This window comes from Thunnus maccoyii, chromosome 11, assembly GCF_910596095.1.
Source record: "Thunnus maccoyii chromosome 11, fThuMac1.1, whole genome shotgun sequence".
NCBI classification, from domain to species: Eukaryota; Metazoa; Chordata; class Actinopteri; order Scombriformes; family Scombridae; genus Thunnus; species Thunnus maccoyii.
The window spans coordinates 31,478,482-31,495,194 of NC_056543.1; the positions used below are offsets into that span (position 1 = coordinate 31,478,482).

The 16,713-nt window shown below is 39.2% G+C and overlaps 1 protein-coding gene across 1 annotated transcript in view; it reads right to left on the minus strand.

Moving 5' to 3' along the window:
• Positions 1–12,992: 12,992 nt before the first annotated feature.
• znf385b (zinc finger protein 385B) overlaps positions 12,993–16,713 on the minus strand; it is a 45,974-nt gene continuing 42,253 nt past the window's right edge. Inside the window, exons 9-11 of the mRNA XM_042426254.1 lie at positions 14,977–15,161; positions 13,868–13,963; positions 12,993–13,715 (exon numbers count right to left, since the gene is read on the minus strand). Of these exons, the coding sequence (XP_042282188.1) occupies positions 13,428–13,715; positions 13,868–13,963; positions 14,977–15,161 (569 nt within the window). The 3' untranslated portion in view covers positions 12,993–13,427. The remainder of the gene's footprint in view (positions 13,716–13,867; positions 13,964–14,976; positions 15,162–16,713) is intronic.

Genomic DNA, 16,713 nt, shown 5'->3' on the forward strand with positions numbered 1-16,713 from the left:
TTCATTCATTATTTTATTTATATTGTATTTACAGTGTGCTTGATTATATTTATCATGAATAAATTAAAAAGTACACATAAATATATATTTCAAATGTACTGGATCTACTCTGTTACTTTGATCTGGAATATCAGGAAACTGCATTTTGCACATTTACCTAAACTGCTTTCAGGTTATACTGTAAATGGCTTTCTCACCTCAATTCAGTTGTTATCTGTAGAGTATTAACTTCTGTATTCTGTTCCTTCCTCTCTGCTCTTTGTCTTGTGCTGCTGTAATGTAATGTAATGATCAATAAAGCCTTAACTTACCAGCTTGTTTTGATTTGTAAGGAGACTCACAGTACACTGTAAGAAAAAAAACTGTAAAATGTATAGTAAAATACTGGCAGCTGGGTTGCCAGCCAGTAACTGTAATTTTTACAGCAATCTTACTGTAATTCAATTACCGTTATTTACTGTAATTAGAGAATACAGGGAAATGCTGCATTTTTAAATAACACAGTAACTTATCATATGCACATTTTCCAGTATAATGCTGTAATTTCTACAGTAAATTATCCAATTGTGTGAATTTGCTGTATTAGAAGGAAATATGTGAAATACTGTATATCCAGTATATTCAGCTAGTTTAACAGTTAATCAACAGTTACTTACTGGCATTATAAGTTTGCCATCTACGTTGTTTAATGCATGTAAGTAAATTCTGCTATTACTTCATAGCAGAATTTATATATATTACTTAACATACAGCATATTAGCAAATCATTTGCAATTTGTAATTCACAACTGTTCAAAATGGTCTTACAAAGTCCTTCAAGTGCATAAAGGATCTTTTAAAAATGTATATTCCCATATAAAAGTCAATATTCAAAAAATGGTCTCAGTAAGTCAGGTAAAGCAAAAACAAAAACACTGAGTGGGTTGAAATTACTTGTAACCAAACAGCTGATAAGATACATAAAGACATATCTCTAAAATAAGTTCACATAAAGGCCTGGTTCACTGCTACTGAGGTACGATTTGAGAATACAGTCCTAAAAACAATACAAAGTTCATTTTGTACATGATTTTTTAAAAACTTCACATATTGACCAACATGGTCATTAAACAATACAAAAAGCCAACATGGCAAAAGCCAACAACACGACCCCAAGTGAGTCTCTGTTAAACTTATGAACAAGAAAAGGATGAAATGGAGAGTACTTCAGGTCCAGATCTTGATCAGAAGGTCCAAGGAGTAGCTAGAAATATTAAAAAGAAGAAAAAGGACAATATATTAAAATCACCCAATAAATACCCATGACAATAACAGAGAGAGAGATAAAGGGATACAGATACTGTTTTTTGTTGTTTGTCTTTTTAATATTATTTCTTGACTAATGATAAGTCTGTGTGTATGTGTGTGTATGTGTGTGTGTGTGTATATATATATATATATATGCTTCTTCTTACCATTTTAGAAATTCCATCAGTTTGCAGAGTAGTGGAGGCATGCAGGTTCACTGCGACCCGTTTCTTCTGTACAAGTAGCCCTGTGGTTTTAGATGTCACTTTCCCTTTTGGCGTTTTTGTCCCTCTCTCAGGGTTTAATGCCTGTGAAGCGCCTGAAAAGTGTCAGGAAACACATACACAACATTCAGTGCAGGTTTTTCAGCTTTACGATGTATGCAATCACGTTTTTGGATTGGGAGTTTTCCTGCCACCATATATTCTTACAGGAGTCAACATCTACATATGTAAAAGGCATGTTCAGAAGTTGTGAGAGTTCAACACTGACCTTTGAATGAACTCCAATGTAGGCTGCCTCCTCTTGAACTGGGTGCCCTCACACACAACCTCACTTTCAATGCTCACCATCCAGCCCCACTAGTCAGATCTTTTATCCCCTTATGACCCTGCTTGCACTTTGAGATCCTCAGGCAGGGGCCTCTATCTGTCCAGACTCTTGGTGTAGGACTGAGGGGGACAGAGTTTTTTGAAATAAGAGTCCTGAGGCTCTGGAACTCCCTGCCTGAGGAAATAAGGCAGGCTGGATTCTTTTTTTAAAAAAATGTACTGTTATCGCACCACCTTCCCTGATTTCACCTAATTCTAGTTTTATTCTGTTGTATGGGTTTTAATATTTTAATTTTAATATTGCTTTTATTCTGTTATTGCTGTATTTTTATTTGTTTTTTATGTGAAGCACTTTGTAACTTTGTTTTGATAAGTGCAAAGATGTTATTATTATATAAAAGATAGTTGCCAAGCTTGAAGAGTCAAAATACTGACGTAACATCTGAGTTAAAATGTGACACTTACCCCAGTATTTTTTGCCACTGCTGGTAATCCTGACCGATAAAGGTCCCACAGTGCCTCCTTACTGTGAACTTTACTGCAATACACCGTAACAGTTTCCATCGTTCCAATGACCTGCTAAAGCCAGGGGCCACGCAAGATGGTAGGTTGAACAGTTGTGTTTTTTGGAGCTTGTCAAAACTGGTTCCAAAGTTTAGTTTAGTCAAAGTTTAGACAATTTAGTGTGGACAGTTGATGATTATCCACTCTAAAGATAGATGCACAAAAGCTGATTAAACCAAATATTAAGCCAAATTAAAACTGGACCTCTCTTGCTCCCCACATGGACTGTTAACCTGCATGCAACCAAACCTCCAGATGGGCTCACTGCCAATTTTCATTTTTCATTCTTTTGAAGGGATGTAAGAAATGTATTATTCAAAGCTTTAAAGGAGTATATAGAGAAGAAAGAACTGGTGTCAAGCATGAAACAAGGTTTCATCACCCTGATTCCTAAATCTGGTAAAGATAAAAGAATATTAGATAATTTGAGACCAATCACATTGCTTATACCAATTATAAAGTACTTTCCAGGGCTGTTGCTGCTAGGCTGAAGAAAGGTATTTTGACCAAAATTAGTGAGACGCAATCAGGATTTTTGAAAGGAGGGTCAATTCATAATAATACAAGACTTGTATTAGATTAAATTGATTATAGCTGTGAGAAGGAAGTGGTTTTGTTTTACTTTAAAATTTTTATAAAGCATTGATTCTCTTGAACATCATGTCATACTGAAAACTCTGTATTGCTTTAAATTTGGAGAGAGATTTATAAATGTAATTGGAATGCTATATAATGAATCAGTAGTTCTGTAGTTTTTCTTTAAGATTTGAGATTAAGTGGGGAACACATCAAGGATGTGGCAGCTCACAATTCTAAACAGGTGGCTGCAGAGAGATATCTGGTATCTGATATATTTGGGAGAGTTTTATTATCCAAAATGGATAGTTTGTCCAGACTCATTAACCTATCCTTCTCCTTACCCATATCAGTGAGAATGATTGAATCAATGAATAATGACAATTTTAAATTCATATGGAGAAACAAATGTCAGCACATATTGAAGAATGACATGGCTATGAAGATGGGGGTGAATGTGATTCTCCACACATCAGTGTGGAACAACAGATATATATTTGCTTAGCAGGAAATCTGTGTACATAGAGAATGGGAGAGATTTGGGCTGTTGCTCATTTTATGGATGATAATGGAAATTTGTCTCAGCATGAGGAGTTCTGTGAGAAATTCCAACTCCAATGTTCTGTTAATAACTATAACAGAATGATAAAAGCCAATCTCTCTGAGACCAATGGTTAAAGAAAACATTCTGTACTCTCCTGGACTGAGGCAGCTTTGCATTGAAAGACTTTTTTGACAGTAAATGTAACAACAAGGAACGTTACCCTAACCCAGTAAGAAAAAAATATGTTCTCAGGGAATTTGGAGTTGGCAAGGTTGAGAAAACAAGAAAAAGATATATTTAATTTCCACTTCCTCCTAAGATAAAAGAGGTAAACTTCAAAATATTAAATGAGATTTACCCAACAAACAAATTCTTGATATTGAGATTTAATTTTGATGTGAATAACTGTGTATTTTGTGAAAGGGTAATTGAAAGCTTGGAACATGTGTTTTTCATTGTGAATGAGTGCAGTCTTTCTGGAGTGACATGCAGACCTGACTACATCCAGGGAGAGTGAGTTGTCAACCTTCACAGTGAAGACAGTCAAGTTTGATCTTTTTGTTGAAAACCGGAACTTGGACTTCGTTCTCAGTATTGTGTTGTTATTGGGGAAGTTTTTTATTCAGAAATATAAATACTTTAAGACTAAACCCAGTTTGAACCACTGGAAGAATTTATGTATTTTTATTTTAGTTTTATTACTTTCTGTCACTTTTATTTGGTTTTGTTCTTGTTCAGCCTGAGTCAGAAGATTTTTGATGAATAAGACAAAAAAAATTGTCTCATTTGTTAGCACGTCTTGTTCTCAAACAAACAAAAAAACAAACAAAAACTGCCAAAGCCCACAGAATGCATCAAGAAGTACCAGCTGTGGCCTGGAGGAAGGCAGGGTTGGACAGTTCATTTAAAAACCATGGGGTGTTATACCTTTTTCAAGCACTCAATATAGAGTTTGAGGAACGGGACAAACTATTGTCTAGATACATATGAGCCGGGGAAAAACCTAGGCTAAGGTACAATTTTCATCATGGCTTCGAGGCCTCAGTATATCCCAGATACTATAAATTCTTCTTCATCACAAACATGTTCCTTTATTCCCCTGCCATTGTGTGTCTGAGAAGACTGCATGTGTTTGTGAGGTGTTGTCAAGATTTACTGGTTCATGAGAGATGCAAGCTGTGACACCCTGAACTGAAAGTGTCTCATCACATTTTAACTAACCTGACCTAGTATTGAGTGTGCAGTAAATGATCAAACCAGTTAAAAGCTTCCAGTTCAGTCCAGCTCCTCCACTGTCTCTGTTCGCCTGATGACCTCAGCAGTACCAGTTTGTTCAGGTCAGACTGACTCAGTGTCTTTCTTTCTCTTTGGATAATCTTGAAGCTGCACCAAGATTTTTGGTGGTCAAAACTACTAAAATACAAAGCTCACTTTTAGTTTCTTGGAGTTTGATGTCCTGTAATGAGATCAAGACCGAAACCAACAACAAAAAAAACACAGTCCAGAACTGTAACAAGGCTCAAAGGTCAGTCATCAGTTCTTCTTAGAAACACAGTCTGCAGATTCTGAATTACAAGAAGAAGGAGGAGGATAAAAACCAGCTGTTTCCCATCTGTGTTACCCATCCAAGGCTTTGAGTGAAACATATTTTCGACCAGTGGCTGTGTTTTACTGAAAAAGTTACTGTGTTGATTATAAATATGTCAGGGAGTTAACGCTTTCTGCAGAGGAGGAAAAGGTCAGAAGCTGTTGTTTCTGTAGCTCGTTGAATGTTTGGCAACTGTTGCAATTTCTGCAGCTCTTCTTATTAACCTGCCTCACTGTCCACATATTGTCAGGTCAAAACACCAGCTTCATTTTAATGTCATTCATGAGTCAACATATGCCTTCATGTTAATGCAAGTTAAGTGCCCTCTAGTGGGCATGAGATGGAAGTTATTATGATAACATAAGAAAAGGGAGGTCATATAAAAGCCATTAAAGGATTTTGCTGGTGATTTTCTATATTTTTCTTATTGTCAACAAATGTCATGTACAGAGCGAAACCAACAATGAATCATCCTATTTAGTAAGTATAGTCCATGTATCCAAAGTCTGATACCTTATTCCTTTGTGCCATACACCTCTGTTGTTGTCCAAAAACTATTAAAAACATATCAATGAGCAACACTGCTGCACTGGGTGACATGTTCCTTTGTCTCTGAAGACAGTGATCACCGTGGTTTGTTTAGGCATGGCTCCAAAGACTAACAGCAATGAGATTGTAACTCTCAGGAGAGCAGTTCCTTGTAAGGCAGACGCCACTGCGCACGCATGGGAACGCAGTTCTGTTTACAGCTTTGCTAGCTTGAGCTTGTTGTGCTACATAACACAACCTCTTGTTTGTGCGATAGATCTCTCAAAGAACCTCAGTACATGTGCAGTGGCATCTGCCACACAAGGAACTTCTCTCCTGAGAGTTACAGCCTTATCTCTGGGGGAGGCACAGTAGAGGATGTGGGGATGTCAGTCCAGTAGTGCACTGCAATTTTGGTGCCAAGAATAAGGGCATCTTGTGCTGTCCACTGCTTGCCTGCTCAGAGTAAGTCAAAAGCTTGGTGCACTTATATTCTGTAACATTTTGTCACTTTATCTTTAAAGGCACACACATATAAACCTTGCTGAAATCACACAAACTGCTTTTTCCGTGTTTTGCTCGTCTTTACACATTCCATAGTTTTTGTGGTGGTGGTATAAATCCCTGCAAGAATGAGTGAAGATTAATGAGTGACTCTTACCAGCATCTGTCATCCATAACAGCTAGCAGTCTATACTAACGGCCTTTCCTTTACCCCATTGACTCTCTTTAAAGCCATCTGAAGACAGCAGGTATCTGGAATGATGTAATGCATTTTTTGAGGCACAATTACACATGCATGATCAGCTGGTTCCTGGAGCTCTGCAGCTTTACAATACAGGTAGATGTGACTGTGATCTGGGTTCACAGAAATAGGGCTCTTGGTGTCTGAGCAGCGCAAGAAGTCACTTGAGTGTGTAAAGGTAAATGGTTAATAGTGAATGGACTGCATTCAGCATCCTTATCCAAAGCATTTTACAATTTGTCCATTCACACTTACAAGATTGAGACTCTCATGTGACTTGTTGAGGTTACATGAGACTCGAGGTTACATGATATTCTTTAAAAATCAAGTGGAGGTCTTTAACGTGGTGGTCTCATGAGGTCTCTTGTGGAACCCTCTAGAGGAAGTTGTCTCAGTATGGTCACAAATGAATTCTTGACCAGTTTGTGGTGGAAAGGTGATCTGACCTCAATCCAAACGCACTACAAGACTTACTTTGCAAGTTTGAGCTAAACAGCTCCGGTAGCCAGGTGTCATTTGCATACTGAGATGTGGATGAGCGAAATCAACAGTTCGCCAGAGGGTGAATTAAGGGTTTGACCTGGACTAGCACAATGAAGTACACTGCATTTGGCATTCTCATAGGACATAGGACGTTCTTCAGAACCTTCTCCCTGTGTTTACGTTCTTGCTCCCACCCCAGACACAACTAACCAGTAAGCAGAGTGAACGTTCTCATGAGGGTTTTAGTGATGCATTCTGGTTTTCATCCACTTATTCGGACCAGAGCAAACGAACTACAGGTTTGAAAACGCCCTATGAGACTCTTTCAAATAATATGGGGATCTTTAGGGGTTCCCTAGATTTATTGAGGTTATGTGAAAGTCAAAGTTTCATGGTCTTTAGTGTCACGTTTGACCTGTTGACGAGACATGAGAACAGCTGAGATTATGTTTCTAAGGTCATATGAAAATCAAATGAAAATCAAATCAAATTAAACGAGAGTTGTTGAATTAAAGTCATTAAACTCACAGTAGATGTGTTGAGATTAAATGAAGAAATGATCGATCTGATCAAAGAACAAGTAAACAAGACTCAGAATCTGACAAAGCATTCAGTACAAACTTATAGCACTTGACAGTTTTTCAACCAGTAACAAAGTACTGAAGTTAAATGCCTCAGCACTGTATCAAAGTCCATTTTTTTATTTAAAAAGAATGCAGGACTGATGTAGGACGGCCAGCAGTTTTTAATTAAAACAAATAAAACAAAGTTACAGAAATAAAATGATAAGGAGAGAAAACTACATAATCTCAACCTGACAAGTTTGCTTTTGCATATTTGTGTCATCAACATAAAAAACAAGCTCAGAGAATAAATACTGTACACAAAGAAGAGGACAGAGGTTCTCTGAAGCATGAAGTGTTGAACTTCAACACGTCTGAGAAAGATTGAATGCTGCTGCTCACCTTTAACATACAGTTTAACAGATTCATCCCTGCTTTTCTTTACTGTTTTTTGTGTGGAGTCAGAGAAAGCTGAATCTGAAGTACTGAATATCCTATATTTAGCATGCTAACATGCTCACAATGACGATGCTAACATGTTCATCATCTTAGTTTAGCACGTTACCATGCTAACAGCTCATTAGCACTGAACACAAAGTGCAGCAGAGGTTGATGGGAATGTCATTACTTTTGTAGGTATTTGGTCATACATTACAATTCATCCTCTGGGGCACAGAATGTTGGTACCAATTTCAATGGAAATTCATCCAATAGATGTTCAGATACTTAAGTCTGGACCAAAGTGGCTGACCAACAGACCAAATGACATTGCCATCCCTAGAGTCACGGCAAGTGTGGCTAAAAATGTTTGATGGAATTTAATTTTAAAATCTGATTCACTGAGCTAAACTCTGTGTGCTGTAATTAACTTGAATGTATCAGATGTGTTAAAACAACTCTGCTTGGTTCAGAGAGGAGCCCTGTGTGAAGACATTTGGGTGAGCTGCTCATTTAAACTGTCTCTAAAGAAAACTTTTTTAAATTACTCACTGTTTGCATGTCCTCTGGGTTTTATGGAAAATGAGATTTTATTTCGGAAGCAAAGTGATTAAATCAGATGTTAGAGGTTCAGTCCAAGCACACACACACAGACACACACACTCACACATACACACACAGACACAAAATCTCAGTTTTCAACACAAACATAATGACAGTTTGAACAGAAATGCAAGTTTCTAACATCAGCAACTACAAACAACACTTCCATTTCAACAGTGCATCCCTGTTGCTTCATCCCCGTATTGCAACTCGGTCCAAGTATCAAGACTTAGACTAATATTGAAACCTGGCTCAGAAATGAGACTCGGCTCAGAATTTAGTATCGAGACTCTGTATTGCTGATAAAGAAGCGGAGCAGCTGATCTGTACATTATTGCATCATGATGACATCATCAGACAGAGGAAGTTCAGTTGAACAGCTAAGAGCTGCTGTTTTAGCTATTGTTACACAGCCTCAGGAGGTTAAATCAGCATCATCAACATGGATTTGACACTTTCTCTTCTTTTTACAGTTACATGTTGATGAGACAGATAGGGTTACTGCACCATGAGACAAAATACTGCATAGATTAACACACACACACACACACACACACACAATGTCATTAAACCTGTTTGTTCATTAGTGGAAGACTGAGATGCTTCAAGTTATTCAGGAGGAGGCAGGAAGGCAGACAGGAAAACATTGACCATTTGAAACCATAGAAAATGACCACTGGTATAAAAATCTGTTTCATTAAATGATGATGAAATCAGCCAATTGAGAGGTCTGATCTTGTCCACACAGCATTCCTTAACGTATTCAAGGGTTTCCTATTTTAACGAGAAAAAGTCTTTTATTCAATATTAAATATGTTTTTGCTTTTTAGTAAACTCGCAGAGCAGAGGAAGTGACTGTCCTTCAGGTAAAAGCTGTTTGTTTGAGTTATTGACACTGCTGATAATCAATAAGATAGGAGCCTTCAGAAGGTGGAGATCAACAGAGTGGACAAACGGTCCTGTTAGATCAATCACCTTGTCAAAGTCAGAGGAGGCGGAGCTTTTACACCTCAAATTCACCTTTGTGTAAAGTTGTCTATGGTGTTTTCTATGGTTTCTCCTGGTTCTTTGAAGCCCTTTCACGGCTGTCAAACAACCACCTGATCATTTAAATGTTTTAGATGAAAGTAACAAAATGCTGATAGAAGCTAGCAATGAGGATCGTAAGCATTTAAGACCTGCTAGTACCCCCTAGAGGCTGTGGTGTTCATTACAGCCACAATATGAAAGTGTTGGACACAACAAACAGCATACTGATGTTGAGCATAGAAATTCATTTGTGACTTTGGGATCAGTATGTTTTACAAAACACATAGGTCCACTTACTAGCTTTTTCCTATTTTTTTAACCACATCTCCAGGTTCACCTAGGCTTACATGAGCACTTTATTAGGAACACCTGTGTAATCTAATGCAATCCAATACAGCAGCTCTGCCATAAATTCTACTTTTAGAATATATTCCAATATTTTGCCACCCTCATGTATGTTAATGAGGTAGACAAAATATTAGGGACACTTTTCAATATAATGCACTCCAGTATACCACCACCACCCACTACGACCTCAATATTAAACATAAAATAGAATTATCACCTTTCTGACAATGTAAACAAAAACTGAAAATGTATAAGCTTTGTAAACGTAGAATTTATAGCAGAGCTGTTATATTGGATTGCATTTGATTGCACAGGTGTTCCTAATAAAGTGCTCAGTGAGGGTATAAGCCTAGGTGAACCTGATGATGTGGTTGAAAAAGTAGGAAAAACACAATAATGAAAAACGAAAAAAATATTGGGGGTGAAAAAATTGGTAGAAAAAGAAAAGGAGATGTTGTGTTTTAACAAGCAGCCAGCCCACAATCAGTAGGTATTTACTGACAGCTAGCAGCTAGCTTAACGTTAGCCCCAGTGTCAGCATAACGTCCTGTCCTCTCAGTGAAGCTATTTTCACAGCCTCCAACTCTGAACTAAACCAGCTGCTTCCTGAATGACACCTACCAATGGATAACGTTAGCAAGTCAGCTAAGAAGACACAACATGTAAATAGGACAACTTTGCAGTTACCTAGAGTGGCATTTTTCCTCTTTTGGTGGCTATCCACTGAACGCACAAACAAACCCTCCATCAAACTACCAGTAAGACAGCAAACAAGTTGACCCCCAAATTGTGGAAGGACGCAGGGTTACTGGGATTAGTAACTGTAATGTAATTCTGAATCTCATGTTGTAATCCCTTATATTTGTTACTGCAAAAATGAATAACTTTACTTTGTAATGCAGTACAGTAATGTGTAAACACCGGACCAAAACCAGTCACAACATCCACTGGGAGGGTTCAAAGGTCATCCACCAGAAGTCAGTGGATGGCCTGAGAAAGATCAAGGAGATCATTCATATCCAATGCCAAAGACGATCTTTAAACAGAGACAGGGGTTACATCCCCCCTCTCCCCCCTGCTATCACATGACTGAAGTTCCAGACTTTGGTCACGTGACTACACCTGAGCCATCTCCATTTGCTGATGAACACTCTGAGATGCAGTTGAAAGCTCAGAATAAACCCAGTAAGTGGGTAAGTTTGTCTCACTACAGGTGATTTAGCTCTTCTTAGAGCCCTGCTGCTAGTGGAGCTAAAACTGTTTCTAGAGGAGAGGGCATGTGGTCTTTCACATCTAAAGGCTTCAATGAAAATCTACCAAAGAATTTCAGATCATACAGTTGTTTGACAGTGGTGAAAAAGCTTTTGGTGAATATTTACAATGTAAATTAAAATAAATGATTAGAGCACAGATAAAGCAACCAGAGAAATTCTCATATTTTGTTTTGCTCATGGAAAGTCAATAAGCTTATTCAAGGAAAACGTTCCTTTGCTGTTGCAGGTCTCAGAAAGTTCCAGTGATGTGTTAGAGTCTTAAAAAGGTCCTCTGACTCTTAAAAGATCTAGTTACAGTAAAGGTTCTGCTCGGACACTTTAAACTCCAGAAAGTTCTGATCTGACTCAGTGAAATCCGAGAGGATGAGTGTTCACACCAGGCAAGTTAGGAGGAAGGGCGTTTTTCACTGTAAAACCAGGAAGTAGCCCAGTCCAGAGTCCAAAGTGAGTCTGTAACACACCGGCAGTGCAGATGTCAGGGATGACATGAGGTACAGGCAGAGGTGTGGACATCAGACATAAGGAGGAAGAATTTATGTATTCATACTTCAGTTCAAACCCTGGTTCAAAACATACAGCAATCTGAGGCAGCAGGAGGTGAGAACAAACAACAAACTGTCCTGAAGCGACCATCCTAATGTGACTTTGTTTCTGGTTTAAATAGATTTTCATCTGGATTTTTATCTTTTCATAAACCAAAAATAGAGTTTTTTTTAGTTTAGGCTCCCTTGTGGGATAGTTAAAAGTATATTTCTATCAAAGGATAATTCCGGTCTATTCCAACTTGTGGTCATGTCCTCTGTAATATTTTGGGGATATTGGGTGGGGTTACTTCATTACCATGAACTGTAGTTTATTTTGAATCAACCAGACACACCGTCTTGCTGGCAGAAATACTTACTAAAGCACCAAACACGGATTAATCCACTGCTGAAAATAGTCCCCAACAAATGCACAATTTCCTCCTGTTTCAGTAATGTTTGCTAAAAATGACAGTGGCCAAAGTGGAAATTACTGAGCCTTGCAAAAAAAAAAAAGAGCCATTTTTTAAAGATATAAATGGGCTTGAGGCTGAATGACGCAGACAGGGTTGATGGCAGAAAGTATTGAGAGACTGATTAACACATTGTTGGCTTTGGTCTTTTAGTGAGATTTATTGTCAATAATGAAAGTAGAATAACACCAGCCTCATCCTTTAATTTCTCCTCCACTTCACAGTTTGTTTGATCGAGATGCTGTATGTTAGGAAAGAGTCGAACATGAGTGCAGGGATGTCTGAAGGACTCTGGAAGGACAGCTGTGACATCACAGTCCAGTGTTGATATGACATGAAGACAGCTGCAGTAGTATTCATGACGTCTGCTGAGTTCTCTGATATCACATTTGCGCTGGTTAGCTCCTCCAGCAAGAGGAAGAAGAACATCTATGTTCAGAGGAGATTTGTTCAGACAGAACCAACCCCCAAACTCTGAGGACTCGACCCAACCTGACCTGAACCGAGTTCTGGTTCAAGACTTGACTTTCTTCCACCTTTGTCTCTGGTCTCAACACTGCATAGCTTCATCTTTAGCCAGCCAATCAAAATACAGCATATTACTGACTCCAGTGTGCCTTCACCATCTTAATTTGTGAGCAGGTTTGGGTATCATTTAGACTTTTTAGATTCTGCTTTTTTAGATTCACAATTACGGTTCCTCTTGAATCCTGGTTCTGATTCTTTGTCATCTCAATAAAACCGAAGTTAGAAGCTAAATCCAGTTTCATTTTCAGCAGATTCACCCATAAAGAGTCATTTGACATTGGCATCATTGACAAGGTACTTTGGGGTTCTTTTTGATAAAAAGGTAAAAGAGAGAAAATAATAAACTTCATTTTACTTGAGTTGGACGTCCTGCAGTGGCTGATTCTGGAGCATCACAATGACTGCAGGAGACAACAAATAAGCTGCTTTTTTGGGGGGGGGACGTTAAGACATTTCCAGGACCTTATTACTTTCTAGAAAATTTGGGGCAGCTCTGTAATTTTTTCAGGACTGGGCTCAGGTCATAGACTTTATGCTTCAGGTCTGTGGTTTGCTTAAAGTGACGTGTCCATGTCTGACTTGGATACAATCATCACAGGTTGTCGTTGGGTCAGCTGTGAATTTTCAGACCCGCGTAGATTTCTGATCCAGACAGGAGGAGGAGGAGGTTCGGTCCTCCTGTGTCTCTTTTTGACGCCTCTGGCAAGTGAGAAGGTTGCAGGTTTCAATCACTGCTGCCATGATGGCAGAGCTGAAATCTGTAGCTCCAACAACAATGAGGACATCAGTAGGGAGTGAAGAGAATTGATCCTTGGCTCGCTCTGATTGGTCCAGGAGCCGGACGTAGGAAGGATGCGGTGAAGAGGGACGAAGTGGCAGGAGGGCGAGGATGGAGAGAGATGGCAGGAGAGAGGGGTGAGGAGGTGGGAGTGAGGAGGGGTGAGGAAGAGAGAGAGGAGTGAGTGAGTGAGATGGAGGAGGGAGGAAGTGAGATGGAGGAGGTGAGAGAGGAGGATGGAGGAGCGAAGGGAGTAGAGAGGAAGGAGGGAGAGAGGGAGGGCTTCACCAACTCCTGAGAAGAAGAGGAGACAAGATGAGACAAGACAAGAGGAAAGGGGATTGATATATTAGTGTTTCAGATCATGTTCTGCACATACTCTACTTAACTATGGTCATATAAACAAAGTAAATTTGAATTTGAGAGCAAGGCAGAGAGAAACTTACAGTGAGGGAGCTGCGCTGCTGTTTGTTGTAAGGGCTGTATTTGGGTTTGCTGGGTTTTCCTGCCACTCTGTCCTTGTGCCTTCTGCTGGAGATGTGCTACAACAACAACAATAAACACATTGTCATACTGACAACAAAGCTGAGGACAGAGAAGCCTGTGACTCGTCTGGCTGTGTTTTGGAATTTAATGAAGGGAAGAAAGAGTTGAAGACAGAGCAACACTTCCTGCTATGCTGCTGCCTATATAAAGACAGAAGAACCAGGTTCTTTACAAAAATCAAACTCAAATACCAAGAATTGAAAATGTTCTCAGACCAAAACAAAAGTCTATATTAACTTGGAGAATGAAGTGGGACCTGTTCCAGATAACATGTTTCACAAACTCTGAACCTAACACTGAAGGTGGACAAACCCTGACAGAACAGTTAATCACAGTTAGTTCAATCAACTCTGAGTAAGTTAACTCTGAGTTAAGTGCATGCATGGTGAATAAAAAAAGACATCATCAGTGGAGTTAAGATACATCAGTTCACCATGGCAACTGATAAATAAAGAACAGAGCCTCCATGTTTATCCAGAAGTGCAAGACATTTGAACGCACATCTGTTGCTGATGATGATAAAGTGGTTAAATGTTACTGTGCATGTAAGGGATAATACCCGACAAGCTGCATGTCCCATGATTCTAATGAATGACACGGGCTAGTCTGGTTTGCCCCTGTAGCACTGTCCAATCAAAAGCAAATAACTATGTAAAGAGGAGATCACTGTAGCTTCACAAGCTGCAGCATAGCACCAATTTTTGTGAAATGTAATTTAAAATCATCCCATCAAATAGCAGATCAGATCAAATTTGTTGACCATATTCCATATCATCATTTTTACATGTTACTGGGTATAAATATTTAGTGAAAACTCATTTCTATGTAAGATGTAGATTGTGTGGTGCAACCTGTTTTAATTTAGTGATGTGTAAATATCCCCTTAGTTAACAGTTGTGTTAAAACTAGCTGGTACAACCAGCTCCAGAACAGGAACACATAAGCAGTGTGTATGAAATAGTGATGATATGATGTTATTAGAATGTTGGTGCCTGCTGTGTGTTTCTACCTGTTTAAGTTGGATCTCAGAGTTGACGTGGACGTCACAAATCTGGCAGTGGAAGGTTTTGTTCTGCAGGCCGGAGCCCTTCAGTGCGGTGCTGCTGCCATTCTTAAGCTTGCCTCCAGGTCGAGGGTAGGCCTTGATTGGCCCAGCGCCACTCCGAGCCTCCAACATCGTCTTGTGCTTCGAACCTGCAAACAGAGATGAGTTCTATGAAACTAGACACAAAATGATGAATATATCTCTTTGTGTGGGTGTTGCATAGTGTTGCAGCTATAAAGCCATATTGATATTATTTTTTATATTTCATCCCATTGACAAACACTCTATATTTGCAATTCTTGCTGCTTATATTTCATATTCCTTCCGGGCAACCACTGGTTTCAGTTAATTTCTATGAAGATCAACCTGCACAGACAGAATTTGTTGAAGACAGGTAATCCAATGGTAATCATCATCATTGGTTGGTCCATTCAATGATGCTCTAATTTTAAGTACCAAAAACTGCAGTTCCTTGAATGGCCACTTGAGGCTGGCTCCAAAAGCGAGTAAATCCCTCTAGACCCCCATGTTAAAATGCCCAACTTTACAGCAGAAATGAACATGTTTACAGCTTGGTACAAAAAGCGGTTTTGGTCTCTATAGCTAATTTCCTCTTTCATGACAACTGTAAAGGGGGGTGAATTTTTTTTTTTTTTTTTATAACTCGCCCATTTAAATTTTATTAAGCTGTAAAGTTATGCATAATTAAGGACGTGGCCGTTTTGAGTGACAGGTCGCTAGCCGCTAGGTGGCTTGTTTCAGCAATCAAGCTTCATTCAGCCCACCTCAGCTCCACCTCTTTGCCCATTTTAGATTAGCCAGGAGTTGGGTGGAGTCTGGCACTGCCAAGATGGCGACGGCTGGAGCCGCCCGCTCTTCGGAAACCAGTGGGTGACGTCACAGTGGTTATGTCCATATTTTATACAGTCTATGTACCTAACCAATGCTGTTGCCATGGTAGCGATTTGTCAATCACAACGTAGCCATGCCCTAAAGCACACCCTGCTTTATCATTGATTTACTCTAAATGGGACCATAATTTACAAAATGTCATGATATTGAAGAAGACTTGAAATGAGCGATTGAGACCATAAACTCATTTGGAAACCATTTACTGTGGTAATAAATCAAGTGGGTCATTTTCTCACAGGCTTCCATACAATCGGACTTCTTTTTGGAGGCAATGGGGTTGCCCCCTGCTGGACATTAGACAGAATGCAGGTTTAAGTCACTTCCACATTGGCTTCACTTTTCAGACCTGGAGCTACATGCTTGGTTCAGTTATTTCATTTTCATCACAACAATTGCAAGGTAAACAGGAAAAATACAGCAATCACATTACAAAGTAATATACCAGGAATGTACTCCTGCAAGTATTTGATTGACCAATGGAGCGCTTTGTTGACACTTCATTGCGTTTCAGCAAAAGTTAAGCCAGGTTCAACTTGTCATTTTTTTTTGACTGAGCCCCCTGTACTGGCTTCCCCACTGCTTTAGCTGAATGGCCTCATTGAAATGAGAACATCCCAAAGGCATTGGATGGGGTTGAGGTCAGAGCTCTGTACAGGCCAGACAAGTTCTTCCACTCAACTGGGAAAAGCATTTCTTCATGGAGCTGGCTTTGTGCACAGGAACATAATCATGTTGAAACAGGGAAGGGCCAAACACAAACTGTTGCCACAAAATTGGAAGAAAACTATT